At 44.7% G+C, this 19,343-nt stretch overlaps 1 protein-coding gene across 3 annotated transcripts in view; it reads right to left on the bottom strand.

Moving 5' to 3' along the window:
- Positions 1-902: 902 nt before the first annotated feature.
- The window catches only part of TNFAIP8L3 (TNF alpha induced protein 8 like 3), a 38,061-nt gene continuing 19,620 nt past the window's right edge, over positions 903-19,343 (bottom strand). The window contains exons 1-2 of one of the 3 annotated variants that reach the window (XM_006085961.3): positions 18,243-18,784; positions 903-2,423 (exon numbers count right to left, since the gene is read on the bottom strand). In XM_006085961.3, the coding sequence (XP_006086023.1) occupies positions 1,861-2,423; positions 18,243-18,255 (576 nt within the window). In that variant the 5' untranslated portion in view covers positions 18,256-18,784 and the 3' untranslated portion in view covers positions 903-1,860. Of the gene's footprint in view, positions 2,424-3,202; positions 3,228-18,242; positions 18,785-19,343 lie in introns of those variants that run through there. The other 2 variants (XM_006085962.3, XM_006085960.3) reach the window with 2 other exon arrangements.

Below are 19,343 nucleotides of genomic sequence, written 5' to 3'. Positions count from 1 at the left end.
CTGAATGGTTTGCACTGATATTGACATGGGAGCCAGTTGAGGCTAAATGGCCACTGTAGGTTTGTTTCACATGTTCCCAAAAACCATCTCTTGGTGCTCCTGCTAGAGAGAGACCATGGAGTGGGATGTACCATGGGGCTGAGCTAATGTGGTGTTCTATAAGAGAAGCACAGTGGGACAGGAGGTGATGTAGGAAGAGCACATCTTTTTTGTAAAAAAACCTGTTTTTATTGATTTTTAGAGAGAGGGAGAGAGAAACACTGATGCAAGAAACATCGATTAGCTGCCTCCTGCAGGCCCCCTACTGGGGATTATGCCCCAAACCCTGGGCATGTATCCTGACTGGGAATCGAACCAGTGACCTTTTGGTGCATAGGGTGACACTCAACCAACTGAGCCACACGGGCCAGGGCAAGAGCACGTCTGTTAATGTGGTGTCCTTTAGACAACATTATAAGACAATACATTGTCCTGATGTTTATTAAGACTATGATGAAAATGTCAGAAGCCACAGTGTGAAAGGGAGGCTGTGAGACATTCAGAAGAGGCAGTCACCATGTCTGTGAGTGGCTCCCCCTGGACCAGGGACACATACCCCACCTCGTTTCCCCTGGGGCTACTTCCCCGTAGGGTCTAAGTGCAGAGGCCTTACTCTTCATTTTCTTCTTTCTTTAAATCCCATTATCCTTAACACTGTATCTAACTCCAAGGAATTTTATTTTTTATCCTCACCTGAGGATATGTTTATTGAATTTAGAGAGAGAAGAAGGGAAAGAGAGAGAGAGAGAAACATTGATGTGAAAGAGAAACATTGATCAGTTGTCTCCAGTACAGCCCCAACCGGGAATCCAACCTGCAACCTTCTGGTGCATGGGACAACGTTCCAACCAACTGAGCACCCGGCCAGGGCAGGAATTTTATTTTTGAATCACAATTCCAAAACCTCTTGTTGGAAGGGTAGTTTCAATTTATTAACAAACTAGAGAAAACAGCACACAATGACTATGAGAAGCCAAGAAAGATGGGTAGGGGTTCACTTTGCCTGACTCTCCTGTGCAGCTGGAAAAAACCCTCCTGTGCCTCACGGACTGTGCCCCTTAGAGGAGGGAGGGTGGTCCTGCAGGGAGCACAGTTCTCCGCTTCTGAGTGACGGGTGGGACTCTACCCGCCCGCTGGAGGATCATAAAACCGCACATCTAAGATCCAGAAAACAGCTTTTGAAAAACATTTTCCCAATGTGCAGCTATACTTTTTCACACCTTTAGATTCATTTTAAATTTGTTTGAAATAGCACATCTAGAGACAGATTGCAAACCCAGCCCACCAGAGCCTATTGTTCTGTTCTCTGCTGCTTAATAGTCTAGAGATCCAAGTGGATTCCTCTCACACTCTGAAGGGAAAAGAAGACCCTACATTAGCGTTTTCAAAATCGCGAACATACATTGTTTCATTTGATCCTCACAGCAGCCCAGGGAGCAGGCAGGCGGGCAGGATCCAGAGGATGGAGTCGTAACTCGTGGAGCTGGGAACCAAACCCATGTCCCCTGCCTCCTGGGCCAGGGCTCCTTCTACTCCACAGATGAACTGAGCTCTCCTTGATGAGCAGGGCAGCCTTTCTGCTTAGCATAGAAGACATGTCCTTTGGGCTCGCAAACAAAGTTGATTTAAAGTACAGACCTCGTCAGCAAGCTCAGGGGATAAACACACCTGAGCTCAATTCGGCATCCACATCAGAGGGATGAAAAGGACAGAACATGGGTGTCTTCGACGAGGGTTTCTTCCCGTTTTCTTGACTCTCACCCAGACCACACTGGGGGGCTGTGACTGGAACGCAGCAAAGTCCAGGAGGAGGGAAGATATTCAGAGGACTTTCTCATCTAGCAATTTGTTGATTCCTTCACACATCCTCTTGAGGCTGGGTCTACAGTTTCCATCCGGACTATAAAGGGTGGAGAGGAACTCCACATCAGCAAAGTGGTTGAAGACGTGGTTGATGCGCCCGTGGGTCCTGGGGGTCAGGTGTCGCTGCACCAGTTCATGCACCAGGTCCTTGCACTCGTGTAGGAGCTTGGAGAGCACGTTCCTATCGAAGGTGTATTCCACCTCATAGAAGCTGACGATGGTCATGGCGGTCTGGTTCAGCTTCTTCCTGAACTTCTCCACGATGGCAACCTCCTCCTGGTTGAACTGGTTGTTCCGGTAGAGGATCCCGATTTTGATGGCCACCTTGATTAAGTCTTTCATGATCTTGTGGGCTTCCTTCTTGTTGTGGGTGTGCTCTTTGGTGACTTTGTAGAGCTCATCAAAGATCTCACTGCTGGTGTCATCAATCAGCATGTTGGCCACGGTCTTGCTGGCTATTTTGCTCAGAATCTTCTTCTGGGCTTGAAGGGCAAAACTCTTTGAACTAAACACATCGGGACCTAAGGTAAGAAAATAAATGAAAGTTATGGCAATACGAGAACCATTTGTTATTTTCCTACAAGTGAAGCACACTAATTTGCACTTATGTTCTTAGAGCAAAAATCCATGTTTTTAGAGTCCACACTCCCTTAACTGAACCCCACCCATGCCTGGTCGCCACATGGTCCTGTCCACATGACATGCTCACTTACTTTTTGAACCTTCTAAATTGTGCTCTTCCCTCACTGGAATGGGTCTCCTCTTGTCTAGGCCAAATCTCACCTCTTTACACCTACTTCACATACAGCCTTCCAGACTCTATTAGATCACAGAGGACTCCCTATTGTGGCTGTTGCACTGGAAGCCATTTAGTTTTGCAAATTATACAGGAGGAAATTATAGCTTAATGACAAGAATGTAGTCTTTTTTTTTTTAAATCCTCACCTGAGGATATGTTTTTACTGATTTTAGAGAGAGAGGAAGGAAGAGAGAGAAACACTGATGTGAGAGAAAAACATCCATCGGTTGCCTCCCATAAGTGCCCCACCTGAGATTTGAACCTGAAACCTAGATATATGCCCCGACCGGGAATCAAACCCAAAACCTTTTGGCGTATGGGATGATGCTCCAACTGAGTCACCTGGTCAGGGCAAGAATGTAGTCTTTTTTTTTGGCTGAGTCTCAGAATTCATAGTTCATAGAGTCTAAGATGTGTATTTTTCCAGTTTGATATCTTGGAAATTGAGATGCATTTACAGTCACTGTTGCCAGGTGGCGGTTGTGCTGTGGTTGTCATTACCTGTGTGCATATCAACTTACACAATAGGAGCCAGAAATTTGGGAGAAAAGTCAAGAGTACTTTTGTAAGAAATATTGCCTCGCCAATGCTCCGACGGCACAGAGAACCGCACTGTGTGGGAAGAAAGACATCGACAACGTCAGGTCAAAGGTGCTTCAGCCAGTACTACTCTGACTGTGAAGATGCTCAGAAAAACAAAGCCAATTTATTTCCCTGTTATTTTCCACTTTATGAATGAGAAAGAGAAATACATGTTAAAAAATAATAAGTCTAAGTAAGTCTAAAAAGGATGCTTCAATAAGCATAAAATAAAAATTCTAAGAATACAGCAAGCAGTTTAATTGGCAGCACCTTTACCTTTCTTAAGAACACATAAAACAGCATCTTACAATCCATGGTGCCTTAGATCTGATGAAATCCCCCGTGAAGTCACCAATTAGCTGGAGCTGACATTTGAAAGGAACCCCCCTGGCCAGCCTGACTCATTATTACTATCTTCCCAAGGAGATTCAAGTTGCCTGAAGACAGAGACAGGAGTTTCGAGTTGCCATAGCACCTAGCTCAGTTCTGGTTACAGCGATGGGATGGTGTCTGTTAAGTACCGGAGAAATATTGCAGAAGAATAAGGAAGTAGTAAAATACGGTGCGAACTTGTACTGAAAACACAAACCCCAACAATTTTCTTGCAGAAGAATAAGGAAGTAGTAAAATACGGTGCGAACTTGTACTGAAAACACAAACCCCAACAATTTTCCTTTGAGAACCGAGGGCCCTCTAGGTCCCAAGAGCTTTTGCGCAGTGCTCTGTGGCCACCCCGAAGTGACAGATGTGATATGCAGAGTGGACAGCCAGCTTCTGCAGTCCTTGTCGGGCCCGTCCCCATCTCATCTGCCACCCCCTCTGCCCAGCCTGGATTCATTCCCTCAGTGGACAGTGATTAATTCCTGGACACTGAGGTCTTGCAGACACAGACTCAATAAACACTCAAACACAATGTAGACATAGGCCCCGGGGCTTCCTCCAGCTGCAGGCCTCTCACGACTGGCCGGGCCTTGCTCCCTCAGCCCTGGGTCCTTCCAGGAAAGTGAATCCAGCTGCAGGCTCTTCCAGCTGCAGGTCTCAGGGGACTCCACCCAGAACTAAAGTGGTGGGTGCCACAGCCTCTCACAGCCCCAGGAAGCTCCCTCCCTGAAGTTTGAGATCACAGCAATTTCAAGCAACTTCACAGCCAAGTAGCCCTGACATGGCCAAGATGTTCCTTCAGCCTCGGTGACTCTTCCGTCCCCTGAGAAAGCTGACTTCCTGATTTGTGCCCTTCCAGAGTTTGAGACAAATAATATTCCTGCCCCATCTGATGATCCACCACAGTCACCAGACCTTTGTGTGAATAACCTTTGTTCCAAAAACATCAAATCGGTCCTCGAAAGACAAATATTTACAAGCACGTAGGATGTGCAAAAGATGGTGCTGTGTGCTCAGAAGTCAATTCCACAGGAGAAGCTGAAAGACTTTGTTACTGAAATATGTATGTGCCTCCTCAGGTGATTATTCTGACGGGAACAATGAAGTCTAGCTAGATCCGTTCTGGAATATCACAGAAGCACGAATCAACTGAATGTGTGTTCACTAGAGTGTAAGCTCTGTGGGAGCAGGGACTTGTGTCTAAGCCCTCCTGTCTGTCCATCCAGAGTCCAGCGTGTTGGTGGCACATGGCAGCCAGTGGCTGGACGAGGGGTGCGCTGGCTCTGTGCCAGGCACTGCACGGTGTTAACCCTGTGAGCTGGGTGAAGCTGGCATTTCTACCAGCGCCTCCCTGCCAGCCTGATTCCAAGCCCTCTCTGTTCACCAGCAGCCTTCCCAACAGTGTCCTCTAGAGCACTGCCCGGCACACCTTTTGCTCAGATATCCCCCTAAGAATTTGAAAAATGACAAGCCTCCTTGCATTATTAACTTGACAGCAGTATTTTTCACTTCATGGTTAAATAGTTATATTTCTAATAGATATAACTTCTATATTGTTAATATTGCTACATAAAAATTATCCTTTTATTTTTTAAAATGTTTTTATTGATTTCAGAGAGGAAGGGAGAGGGAGAGAAAGATAGAGACATCAATGATGAGAGAGAATCATTGATTGGCTGCCTCATGCACACCCCCCATTGGGGATGGAGCCTGCAACCCGGGCATGTGCAGGCCTGGGATAAACCTTGACCTCCTGGTTTATAGGTTGAAGCTCAACTACTGACCCACACCGGTCGGGCTAAAAATTAACCTTTAAAATAATTCCTTTAAATGTGTCATCGTAACAAATATATCACAGCGATAAAACACCCATTACTGTCCATTTAAAAATGCTGGTGGGTGCCATTTGGGGGCCAACATCCTTTTTGTCCCTTGGTTTCTCTGCAGTCATTGAGCATTTGCTATTTGTTCAACTCTGCATGAAGTTGAACCCCCAAATGCTTAATTGGGTTCTACTTTGAATATGACCCCGCAGGGGGGTGAGATACAGACAAATGAAACAAAATAGAGAAACATGCGAAATAGCCCAAATTGGCATGAGTGACAACAGCTCTGAGGGCTATGAAGGTGGACTTCAATGTGGGTAGACAAGGATGGCTACATAGGAGGTGGTTTCTAAAAGCACAGAAACAGGCCAGCAATTTCCCCAAATCACAAAGGCCCTCATCAGTTTGCAGCATCTCTTTTGCATAATAAACATGTGTTTTTTACCTACAAAGGAGACTTGGGTACAAGTTCCTCGGCGAGGGCCCAGGAGGTCACAGGTATAGCGTCTCCAAAGCTCTAAAGATCAATAGTCATCATCCAAATCACAAGGAAAGCTTTAAGAAAAAAACCACAAACAGCAATAAGCAGATTCCCACACTCTGCCCCAGACCGCCAGGGTTAGCATCTTTAGGAGCGGGGCCAGGAATCCGAGCTCCCTGAGTGATTCTGACGTGCTGGACGCAGGGCCCGCCGATCATGACATGCCCCAGCGAGGATCCTTCGGAATACTAGTCTTACTAGACGTTCCTGGAAGGCAGGTTCTGTGGTCACTTCAGTGAGTTTGTAGCTGACTCGATATTGTGACTGGCTTTTGATGATTTGTCATACCAGGTAGCTTATTAAAGGCCTTGAGAAGTTCTGCAGGAAAGATATCTGCGTAGTTTTATTTAGCCTACCACTTCTCAAACTCACTGGACCTTAGGAAATTATATATCCCTACAACAGTATCCTGTGGCATACATGATGGGAAATGTGGGGAAAGCATTGACAGAAATAACCTCAAGGCAGCACTCCAGTCAACGTTTACGACTCCCAGGGACCTGTGGGGAGGCGCTGCTGTTCCCAGCATACACGCTTGATTGCATGATTTAAGGAGGGTGTGTGCACTGAGGGAGAGCTGGGAGGGGCAGTCCTACTCAAAATACTTTTTGCACATGGAAATCTTGGGCTTGTTTCCTACCATCCACCCTTGTGCCTCAGCTTTCTGCAGAGGGACCCTGTTGGTGACCCGCCCTCAGGAGAAACACTGCAGGCTGACGTGGAGGAAAAGGGGCCACAGGCTAACCTGACAAGCTCAGGGAAGGCCTGCATGGCAGCCTTGCAAACTCAGAGACCTAAAGTAACCACAAAGGATGGCCTGAAACGAAAACCGTTTTAAGTAAAAAGCAGTTTATAGTGGGTAGTCATGTCCTAGGCCGGTATCTTCCCTGACAAAGGTTAATCTTTACCTTAACTGAGCCTATTGTCTTTTTGCATCTATGATAACATATCATTGAAATGTCAAAGTAATTTTCCTTTTTTCTGGACCCCTCAAAGCACAGGCACCACTCTGCAGAGACCACAAATCCCCTTGTTGTTACTGAATTAATTGTTGACTGTTAACTATCCTGCACCCACCTAAGTAAAATCAGTATGTGTCTATCATTTTACTTTTTATCCAATCCCAGAGGGTTCCCCACTTTGCTTTCTCCCACCTCCTTAATCTATCACCAGTGGAGTTCATGTAACCCGCTTATATTTTCTCTTTTGATTGTAATGTATAAAACAAGATGAAAACCCGCCATTCTCTGGAGCACTATCTCAATACTTTGAGATTCTGCTTCCCGGCAATTGTCGACAAATTTGAGTTTGGCTCAAATAAACTTACAACAATTCTTCGCAGGTTTGAATGTTTCTTAGGTTAACACTGAAAGGAAGAGAGTGAGCCTCGGGAGCCGAGGTCAGGAGTGCACGTGGGATATCTGGGGAGACAGGCCTGGCTATGGGCACAGGCTTGTTTGTGGAAAGACTACGAGATCTAGAATAAACCTGTCCTCTCATCCCTGTGTGTAAGGCTTAAGAAGGCTCTTTTAGCCAGGGATGATTCTCTTACCCATATTTGAACAAAAGTTCCCATTCCCCAGCCATAAAAAGTAATGGATTGTTTAAGTACCCCGGAATCTCTGAGAATGTAGATTGAAAACACGATTATGCAGCTATTGTATATTGCACCTGACTGGCACGCTGAGACAAGATTGATGAAGCTACAAAATTCATCCTTGAAGAAAAAACAGGGCCTTCCTTAAACCAAGTCTGATGGAGGGGCTCAAGCGAAAGAATGATGAAGTCAGTGCTCTGAGAATAAGCACCAGAACTATGTAGGGAGAACGGCATAATAATGGTCATGAACTAGTTTGGCGAAAGAAAGCAAAACATTTAAGTGGACCCTTCGCTGCATGGAAAAGTGCTGGGGCCAGTCTGAGTTGATGTTTCTATAAATGATGTTCAGCCATAGTACAAGCGATGTACGTTTTTACGTTTCTAGAAAACACTGAGCTCTCCCAGATGGTGAAATGCCAAGCTGGTAGCGACAAACAGCGGGAAGCTGGGTGAGTGGGCAGAAAAGAGGCAGCTGAGCTTCGTATGGTAAGAACAAGGTACTACATTCTGGGGAAATAAGTGGTGGTGAGGACAGAGGACGGTCTCTGAGCTGTCAGCCACAGCCGAGAAAAGAGCCCTGAGCATCACCCAGGGTGTGTCCTGGTAGAGAGAGGCTGGGGGACAGACTCAACTCTTCTCTCCATACTCACAGGACTAGGTAACTTTCCTACCTATGGTCAAGGTGTGGGAAACTTGTATATGACTATGGCTACCTGTGTCGAAATTATAAAACTGGAAATTGTGTGTATTCGCCAGTATGTACTCACATAGTATCACTTCATTTCTATCAACAGCTTAAGATGATGGCGAGGCAGAGTTAGCTAAAAGCATTTAGTAGAAATTAGGAGTGGAGATAGTACCCAAAGGAAACCAATCTGTGGTCCTTAACAAGCACCATCCATCAAAGCATGAGACCCAGAGTACAAGGAAGGTGGGAGGGGTAAGACCCGGGCAGAGGGGGATCTGTGGTAGTCCAAGTTGCTGGCACTCAATCACTCACACTTAAGTGATGGAAAAGTCCAAGCAAGCCTTCTTGAGATGGAGCAGCCTCACCAACGACTTCGAATTTGAACTTCCACGATGCACACCCATCCCTCTGCTTAGCTGCACATACTCTCAGAGAAGCTGATTAGACCAGTCCTGTCCCCCAGGGCCCATCCTTCACTAATGACAAGGGGCCAGGAGCCAGTGGAGAAACTGACACCCCCCCTTCCTGCTCTTTGTTGTTCCCGGGGTGAATGAGGAGGAAGAGGGGTTGACGGTGGGTAAGGTGGTCTGCAGGATGGCATATCCATGGCGACGATACAGCACCTTCCAGAGAAGACACGGCCTCTGCTTTAGTTCTTGGTGGCCCCTTTGCAGCTGCGAGAACAAAACTACTAAGGAACGATTAAGTAGTGTTTTGAAACACAAACCTGACACAGTTATGGTTTCCAGAAAAACTGAGTTGTTGCATCTCCAGTGGAGTCAAACTGGAAAACATCTTCCTTTTCTTGTGTAAAAGTGTGGTTCCTATACTGCTGGGATATTGAGAAAACGCAGCACTGGTGGTGGTACAATGAGATGAAATCATCAAGGAACCTTTGAGTTAGGGACATGCCAAAACTTTGACACCCCCCCACCCCCCCGTAATGATCAAAGCTGAGAAGCTCATGAAAAATGCCCTTTCATACTTGAATGAGATGGCATTTTTAAGGCATTAAGAAAGGTATTTTGGGATACTTTAAAAGGCATCACAGTACAATTTAGATGGCCTGGGAGGGTTAGGAAATGGATTTCTCTGACTGGAGGATTAATCCAGCACATTCTTGAGGCCTTCTTAGGTTTGGCCCCTACCCTACCTTCCCGAGGTCCCCGAATTTCCACCACTTGCAATAAGAAGTAAGCAGCCCTGGTCCTGGGGTTGCCATGACTCGGAGGGCAGCAGCTGTACCAGGCACCATTAGTGGGTGTGCACAATGAAAACATTAGAACCTCTATTCTGTTTCCTTGCTCTCTAATGGGATAAATTAAGCTTTTCTAATATTTAACATACAGGCTGGCCCTAGGACTTGGAGTAGGCAATTAGACACACATGAGCAGAGTAGAAACAATAAGCCGGGTAGGGAAGGTCACCAGGGTGGGAAGCCCCAGGTGCCTATGGGTAAAACTGGGAGGGCAAGTATTGTTGGGTGGGACCTCACCCCCAAGGTGACCTTTCCTCCTGTGGCATGTCCCTAGTCATGTGGCAGACCCCCTTAGAGGAGGAACAAGGGGGCCAGAGAATAGCTTCAGATGACTCCCATACAAGCCCTTGCAGGACCACTCCCCTAAGCATTAAGCCCTCGAGATAATGAGGTTCTGACCCACATCAAATAATCTCAGGAACAAAGCCTCGGGTCTGTTGACCACAGAGACAGAGTTTTGGTCAAACTAGAGATAATATCCAGGCCTCAGTTGTGTTTCAGCTCCAGGCCCAGAAAAGCAACAAAACCAGACAAAACAGACACCGTGGCTGCCTCAGGACCAGCTGCACTGACTAATGGCCTCCTACCTGAATGCCGATCAACCTGTAGAGACCATGACCTTGAAAGGACACACCTGGAAAAGCTGATGAATATTCTATTGAGATCCTCCCGAGTCCTCCCCTGAAATCCTCGCCTTTGGAAACAGATAAAACCCCTTAAAGCAAAGGACCAGCAAGTGCATTGCACGCTCTCTCTGGTGAGCATGCCCATGCCTTTCCCCACCCCTTCCTTCCTCAGGCAGCGCTCTCTCTCTCACCCCAGCAAACCCAATGCCTTTCCTCCCCCTTTCTTCCCTCAAGGTGCGTGCCTTTGCTTTCTTTCTCCCAAGCTCCAAAGGCCCTTCTTTTGCCTCAGTAACTCATTTCCTGAGTCACTTCTACCCGTGACTTTCTACATAAACTTTTGCTAGTATTTGAGTTCCTTGGCTCTGAATTCCTTTCTTAGCCGAGCTCAAGGACCGAGATATAACATCTGGTGCCTTTCCCATTGGTATGTGGTATCCTAAGGGAACCCTCACCGGGGCAGTGGGTAGTGGATCCCTCACTTGTTTGTTCCCTTCCCGCAATTTTGAATTATTTCGGCATATGTGTATGTGTGCTTGGTTAAACAGACTCACTGATTATATTATTTAGTTCTAACTAAACTAACTCACAAAATGTACCAGTGATTTTTAAAGATTCCTGCAAGAAACACAACTGAGGACTGAAGATGTTCTGCTGATCATGGCAACACAAGTGAACAGCAAGACCATGGCGGAGCGGACGTCTATCCTCAGCGCAAGCACTTTTCCGCACCCCGCTTATAAGGTAAAAGTAATGATCTAATCAGATCTGACAGGAAATGGGCCATAAAAGTTTCAAAAGTTCAAATAAGATGATTTGAAATATGGATTTCAAACACTTTTACTTGCCTTGAGACATTCCCAGAGGCAGTAGGCAGCCATGGCAATAAGCAAGACAGATTAACAAATGGGGATTCTGATGCTGGCCTGTCTTGTGGGTGCTGGGCAGGCAATGAGCCTCAGCAGACTATTGGGGAAGAGCGATGAATCAAGGATGAGGCTGGTGCTTCTCCCAGCTTGGGAGACCGGAGGGCAACAGGCATCTGGGAATGTGGGGGGAACAGGCATCTGGGAATGTGGGGGGAAGATGACTTCTCCAGTCCTGAGCATGCTGCGTTTGGGGGGCCCGGGGAGGGGGGGGCATGTGGGCCACACAAGGCTGTGTAGTGGGCACCTCCAACTAAACTTGTCCTACCCTGAGCTTCCCATTTTCCCATCCAAACCCTGTCCCTTCCCATAAAAGCAAGACATGGTGAAAAGACCCTTTCTCCCTAAGTAATTAGCCAATTAGGGATCCTGAGGGATAATGCAAATATCTATTTCGATGGTGTAAGCTACTCTCTGTTCACAGCTTGCTGGGCATCACTGTAGATCACTGTGTCAGAGCTACACTTTACCTTTCCTAGGCAGTCTCTCTCCCCTGTGTGGTCCACCATCAAACCATCCCTTTTCCCTCACCAAGAGAATGAATTATTTAAAAATAAGGGTTGGAAGTGAAAGGCAGGCTTGGGTACAGAGGGTTGGCAGTTGGTGGATGGAGGGAGAAAGGAGTGAGTTGCCAGAGACAACTGAATGCAGAGAGGGGGTGTGGCATTAGCCAGTCTCCACTTCCTCTGCCACATGGCCAGTTGTCCCTCCTCCAGCTTGGGCTTGGGTGTCCCTGAAATCTTGCCTTTGGCTCAGGCCTGGGAGCAGGCACAGAAATTCATTCATCCAGGGGTCTGGAGAGAGGATTAAGTGTTTTGGGGGGACCATGCATGATGAAATTTCTTGGCTGTATTGGATATTTTAGGGTGCTGAGCAAGGATATACAAAAGCAATGGTAGTCAAACCGGGCACTCCTTATAGGAAAGCACGTTAAAAGCAGCATTTCACCATCTTCAAGATGAAGATCACACTGTTGTTTTTTTATTGCAAAAATAAATTCCTGGGCCTTGAAATAACTTACTGTTTCAGGTGAAATGGGAGATATCTGTAATACTATCAACAATAAAATATATGTTAAAAAATATAAAATAAAAAACTAAAAAAAAAAAGAAAGAAAAAAGAAAGAAACATTGGCAGGGGCAGCTGTAAACCCTACTAGCTCCTTATCTCATCTTGTTTTAGTTTCCCACCAATCCACCCATCCACCAGCACAAAGGAATCTGTAACTCAATTAATAATAACCACATCAGAGATAATGTTAACTTCTGAGCACAGATTCTGTGCCCAAGGTAGTGTATACCATGTATTGGATCCTCACAAGAGTTCTGCAAGAAAGGGGCTGTGAGTTCCGTTTTATAGATGAGGAAACTGAGGCACAGCAGATTTAAGTAATTCACTCAAAGCTAAGAGGCTAGTAGGTAGCAGAGCTGTAGTTCCAATCAGCTCCAGACAAAGCCTGCAATCTTTGCTTTCATGCATCTGCTTTCAGAAAATTGTCCTTGGCTCCCTAGTGACTGTGATTTCTCACTTATTTGAGACATTAGATAGGCCTCAATTAAATCCCCATCTAACAAGGAAATTTAGATTTCATCCTTTTTTTTTAATACAAAAAGTCAGTCTTACTACACAATGGAATAATACCACATATTCATCAAGTTACATGAAGCTTTCATTTTTAAAGGGAATTTTATGTATTTCAACAGAGATACATATTGATTTTGTTCTTCATATTGATTATACAGATGGCTCTGAAAAGTGAATGAGTGATAATTTTACTTATGAGAGCTAACTGTGAAGTCACCGGTGGGTGAATCATCTCCAACTCAACAGGTTAATTTTGGAGATCTGAGAGATATTTTTGTCTCACTGCAGTAGAAGAGCAACCATCACTAAAAACATCTACTTACATGATTTCTTTAAACACTTAATGCCCGGCCAATGTGGCACAGTGGTTGAGTATTAACCTATGAAATAGGAGGTTATGTTTCTATTCCCGGTCAGGGCACATGCCCGGGTTTCAGATTCTATCCCCAGTGGGGGGCATGCAGGAGGCAGCTGTTGAATGATTCTCTCATCATTGATGTTTCTATCTCTCCCTTTCCCTTCCTCTCTGAAATTAAAAAAAAAATCAATATCAATATCAATATTTACCTCTGAGGGGTCCCGGATTGCGAGAGGGTGAGGGCCAAGCCGAGGGACCCCAGCAATGCACAATCAGGGCCGGGGAGGAACATGGGAGGTTGCCCAGCTGGGGAGGGACCATGGGAGGGCTCCAGGGCATGTCCGGTGCATCTCACTCAGTCCCAATTGGCTGGACCCCAACAGCAAGCTAACCTACCGGTCTGAGCATCTGCCCCCTGGTGGTCAGTGCACATCATAGCGACTGGTAGACTAGTCAACTGCCCCCTGGTGGTCAGTGCACATCATAGTGAGCGGTTGAGCGGCCTTAGCATATCATTAGCATATTACGCTTTGATTGGTTGAATGGACGACCGGACCCTTAGCATATTAGGCTTTTATTATATAGGATATATATATTAAACAATACTTATTCACTCCTCCCCCACTCTTTTTGTATCTAACAAATAACTAGTGTCTCTCCACCCAGTTGGAACAAATCTTAACATTTTGTCCTCAGAGACAGAGTGAGGTAAGTCACATTCAGGCATAACAGTAACAGAGTCCACCTATGTGTGAACAGTAACTCATCATATCCTTGCAGCAGCTCTATGAGTAGGCACTAAATAGCATCACCATCAGCAGCATTTAAATCCAAGGAAACCACAGCCAAGAGAGACTACGTAGCGTGTTTAAGCTACCATTTCAGAGTGGCAGAGCTAGATCAGACCCAGGCAGACTGCCTCAGAACCCTGTGCTTTAATCCCCCCACACTGAACGGCCATTCATGAGGTGATAAACATCAATCGTTTTAAATGGTTTTTGAATTATTGTTCACTTTAAAATGGAGATGGAGCAGGTGTTTTTCCTCAGATGCATTTCAAATTTATAGGTAAAACAGAAAATAACGTAACAAACTCTACTTGGGTGGCCACCGCCCAGTTGGAACAAATCTTAACATTTTGTCCTCAGAGACAGAGTGAGGCAAAGCCCTCTTTGTTTTCAACTGCCTCTCTTTCCCTTCTATCTCCCCAGGTTGAATTGAATTTCAGAGGTTGATATGTCTTTGTCTCATCTATGTTTTTATACTTTTGCCCATGAGTATGCATCATCCACATTATATTGCTCAGTGTTCTTAAATTTTGGATAAGGTGTCATACTACAGAATCTTTTGCAACTCTTCATTCAACATCATGCTTTCTAGATTTATCTAATTTAGTCATTTAGTTGTTTATATGAACATGCTATATAACCATGTTTCCTGTTGATGGACATTTAAACTCCTTCCACTTTCTGCAAGAAAAAGGCCCACAGACGTGTCTCTTTGTGCGCACACACAACAGTGTACCTAGAATGCAACTGCCAGGTCCTGTACCAGAGAGGTTGCCAATTGCTTTCCAGCGAGATTGCACTAATTTTCACTCCCAGCAGCAATGTATGACTTCCCACAGTTCCACTTCCTCATCAACACTTCAAATAGTCCACCTTTTAATATTTTGCCAATCTGATAAGTACAGAATGGTATCTTGTTTTAATATAAACTTCTTTGATTCCTGGTAAGATTCAATATATTTTCTGTGTATGAACATTCAGGTCTTTTATCTGTGAGTTGCTCATTCATATAATTTACTCATTTTTATTTCCTCCCAACTTGATTGTATGTCTTTTCCTGGCTAATTTGTCAGAGCTTTTAATACCTTATGGATGCTAATCCTCTGCTGATCACACTATTGCCTCTCAGGCTATAGAATTATCTTTTAAATTACAGAAATTAAAATTTTTAACATAGTCACATTTATCAGTATTTTCCTTTATAGTTAGTGATAATTTTGCATTGTTTTTTTTAAAAAAATATTTTTACTAGAGGCCCAGTGCACGAAATTCATGCAAGGGTAGGATCCCTAGGCCTGGCTGGCGATCAGGGCCAATCTGTGGGGTGACCAGCAGGGCAATCAGGGGCGCCCTGCTGGCACCCACCTTGGCCGGCCTGGCACCACTCACCTGCTGGCTTGCCCCCTGCCGCCAGTGCTGGTTGCCTCCCTCTGTGGGGTGACCAGCAGGGTGATGGGGCGGGGGGGGGGAGGGCGGCACTGGCACCTGCCTTGGCTGGCCTGGGGCCTGCAGGCTGGGGTCAGCGCCTGCGTTGAGCATCTGCCCCCTGGTGGTCAGTGTGTCATAGTGACCGGTCATTCCACCGGTTTGTTCTGCCCCTTTGGTCGATTTGCATATTAGGTTTTTATTATATAGGATTGATTTCAGAGAGGAAGGGAGAGGGAGAGAGAGAGATGGAAACATCAATGATGAGAGAGAATCATTGATTGGCTGCCTCCTGCATGCCCTCTACTGGGGATTGAGCCTACAACCGGGCATGTGCCCTTGACCGGAATCGAACCCAGGACCCTTCAGTCCGCAGGCCGACACTTTATCCACTGAGCCAAACCAGCTAGGGCTGCATTGTGTTTTAAAAAATCCATTCCTGCCATTAGGTGATAAGTGAGTCTTAACATATTTCCCCCAAATCTTAAGGTTTTGCTTTTCACATTTAGGTCTTTAATCCACCTGGAATTTACTTGTGCATATTGTATGAGGTACCTTTTTCTTCTCACAATTTACTCAATTTATTGAATAGTTCATCCTTCTGCTGCTGATCTCTTAGGCCCATGGTCGGCAAACTGCGGCTCGTGAGCCACATGCGGCTCTTTGGCCCCTTGAGTGTGACTCTTCCTAAGCCTTAGGAGTACCCTAATTAAGTTAATAACAATGTACCTACCTATATAGTTTAAGTTTAAAATATTTGGCTCTCAAAAGAAATTTCAATCGTTGTACTGTTGATATTTGGCTCTGTTGACTAATGAGTTTGCCGACCACTGTCTTAGGCCATCTTTTGTTTATCAAGTTTAAATAATTCATGGGTCTGAGTTTTTTATTTTGTTCCATTGAGCAATATCTACTTCAGTACCAATATCACACTGCTATAAAATTACTATACTCATAATAAACCTTGATAAGCCATAGGGAAGTTCTCCTCATTTTGTTTTTCTTAGAAATTATCTTGACTATTCTTGCCTTTTTCATATGAATTTTAGGATCATTTGACCAAATGCCATGAATACCCTGTATTAATATGGGGTAAACTGGAATCTTTATATTAAGCCTCCCATCCAACATGATGTATCTCTTCATTTAGTTGGATCTCCTGTGTCCTTCAATAATGTCTTATAGTTATTTCCACAAAGCTATTGCATATCTTTCATTAGATTTACTTCTAGGTACCATATAGTTTTGGTTGTTACTATAAGTGTAATTTTTTCTATTATAGTTTCTAAATGGTTATTAAGGATATATAGGAACCCAACTGATTCCTGTATATTTATCTCCAATTGAGAGATTCTGCTGAGTTCTGTTATTAATTCTAATAGATTTTATGTAGCACATCTTGGATTTTTTTTATGTGAACAACTACATTGCCTGTACAAAATGATTGTTTTTTCTACCTCCTATTTCTTTTTCTTGCCTTATTGAACTGGTGGGAACCTCCAGTACAATGCTGAATAGTAAGTATGTTATTTGGCATCCCTGTCTTGTTCCTGACTTTAATAGAATTATCTCTAAAATCTTTCCACCATATGATATCTGATGTGGGTTTTTGATGGATATCACTTACCCAGTTAAGGGATCTTTCTTCTGTTCCTGTTTTGCTAAGGCTTTGTTTCAAGGTAATTTTATCAAACACTTTCTTTGTACCTACTGAGATGATCATATGGTTTATCCCTTTTAATAAGTGAATTTAACCAATTATTAAAAGACCCTTTGATCAAAGTCATCTTTGCTTTCCAAAGATAAGCCATACTTGGTCATGATGCATATATCTTTAATATACTGAAGGATTCTATTAGCAAATATGGTATTGAGCATATTGTAAATATGACAAAATGTGAGATGGGTCTATAACTTTTTCCTAGTACCGTCCTTGTCTGATTTTGGTGTTGGAGTAAACTATCCTCATACAATGGATCAAGTAGCTCTCTTTTTCTGTTCTCTGAGACTGTGTAAGATGAAGGTTAACTGTTTCCTGAAGGTTTAGTAAAACTTGCCCACAAAGCCACTTGTGATTAGTGTGCAATCTGAGAGTGGAGAATCAGTTTCGGTAATGTTTATTCATGTGTGGAAGAGCAATAATCCCCTAAAACAACAAAAAGTTTCAATTTTTGATTTAACAGCTATTTTAAGCTCTCTAGCTTTCTCCTTTCTTTCCCTAGAGCATCCACAAAGTAGGCAGTCTGTCTGAATGGGAGATCATTCTCAGGAATAAAGTGCTAAACACCATCACTGGCATAATGTTCATCTTGTTGTATTTTGCGAGGAGAGACCGAGGAGCTATTTCTCAAAATATTTTTTCTTCAATCATTTACTTACAGAAAATGCTACATGAGCACTGAGAAAGTCAGAAAAGACAGATGAGCTAAAGGAAGAAAATGAGTCCCCCACAATCCCACCATGCACCACGGTTAGCATGTCTGTATTTTTCCAAACATTCTCCCAGGCATTTATGCTTTAATATTCACAGACACTCTTTCACTAATGCTCAGAGGCCTGGTGTATGCTCTCAGTTTGGGCAGTGATTGCCATGTAGAAGTTGTGCAATAAATGTGTGTTAAATGAATGGCTGAATGCATGATTTAGCATGTCCTTCCTCATCCTTGAAGGCCCAGATTCTATCTGTTCAGGGTGTTCCCTGGAATGAGGTGCGCATTCATGAGTGCGGGCCGAACTGAAGGCACTCACATACCGTCTGAACTCAGCACCAGGTCCAGCCCTTGTCTTTCACATGGAGCCTCCTTCCTGGCCCCGTGGGGCTGGCTGCCTGCACTCCTACAAGCAGCAGCAGCAGCATCTGGGGCACCGGATGCAGCACCGCCACACCCTCCGTGCTCAATCCCTCCATGACGGCAGCCCCCACCCCTCCTGCCACCCCCAGAGCCTCCTCACTCACGCTCACCAGCTATTTTCATACTCGGGAGCTGTTGGGGATCCGAATAGCACAGGCCACGTCTGTCCCTCTGGTGATCCTCTCTCTCTGCTGTTAGTGCTCAAACTGTTCACCACAGCAGGCGCCCACAAATCCAGGCTTAGGCCACCAGGCTGCTAACAAGGACAGCAGTGGGATGCTGAATTCAGAACTGGGGGAGGACGCCAACTTGGTAATATGTGAAATCAGTAAATAGGTCGATGCCATAAAAATGTCAGTCTTTGGAAATCTTCATTTTTGGAGTGCAGGTGTAAAACCTAAAATGTTAAAAAGCAGGGAACCAAATGGAACAAACTCTAGTCTTTATTGGAAAATAAAATATGGCCTGAGACAATGTGTATTTCAGCTTAAAAACAGAGGCTTCTGGAAAGTGCTGGAGTTAGATAAAGATAGTAATGCATTAACCTTCAGCTTAAAAAGAAAAAAGGAAAAGATAAACGGCTAGCTGTCCTAGAGAGGTCAGAACACACGAGGGAGAAGAAACCAGAAGGTACTTCAGGATGGGAGACGATTTGGCAGACAGCACCGTGCCTCGCTCAATGTTCTACTCAACTTCTTTTAGTGAAATATCAATTTTGTGCAATGACATTTTTGGATTTCAGTCAACTTGAAAGTGGAGCAGCAGGAAAGGAACACGTAATATATCACTTATAACACCCCTTGCGTATATTCTGTCGCAATTGTTTTTTTTTGTTTTGTTCATGAGTTTGAGATCTGAGACATGAATCAAGCCTCATTTTGGATATCCACGATGCCACGGTCGGTATCTAGCCAGCTTGCAGATGGGAGGTGGGCACCTGCAAGGACTGAGGTTGGGCTCCTACACTCAGCGGGGTCCCTGCTCTGACGGAACCACCCTGAGCCCGGAGGTCCCAGTCACATCCCTCAAGAAGAGCCAAACCGGCTGTGGGGACCTGTCTTCCTGGACGTTACTCAGAAATGCATCTTTCTCTGAGGCGTTCTTTCTAAATTATACTTTCCCCATACTTGTCTCAAAGGCAGTAAATATCTATATATAAAACCCTAATATGCAAATAGACCAAATGGTGGAACAACTGAACAACCGGTTGC

Source organism: Myotis lucifugus, unplaced genomic scaffold (genome assembly GCF_000147115.1).
Source record: "Myotis lucifugus unplaced genomic scaffold, Myoluc2.0 scaffold_23, whole genome shotgun sequence".
Classification (NCBI taxonomy): Eukaryota; Metazoa; Chordata; class Mammalia; order Chiroptera; family Vespertilionidae; genus Myotis; species Myotis lucifugus.
The sequence above is the reverse complement of the archived record's forward strand: the minus strand, read 5'-3'. Positions and strand labels throughout refer to the sequence as shown.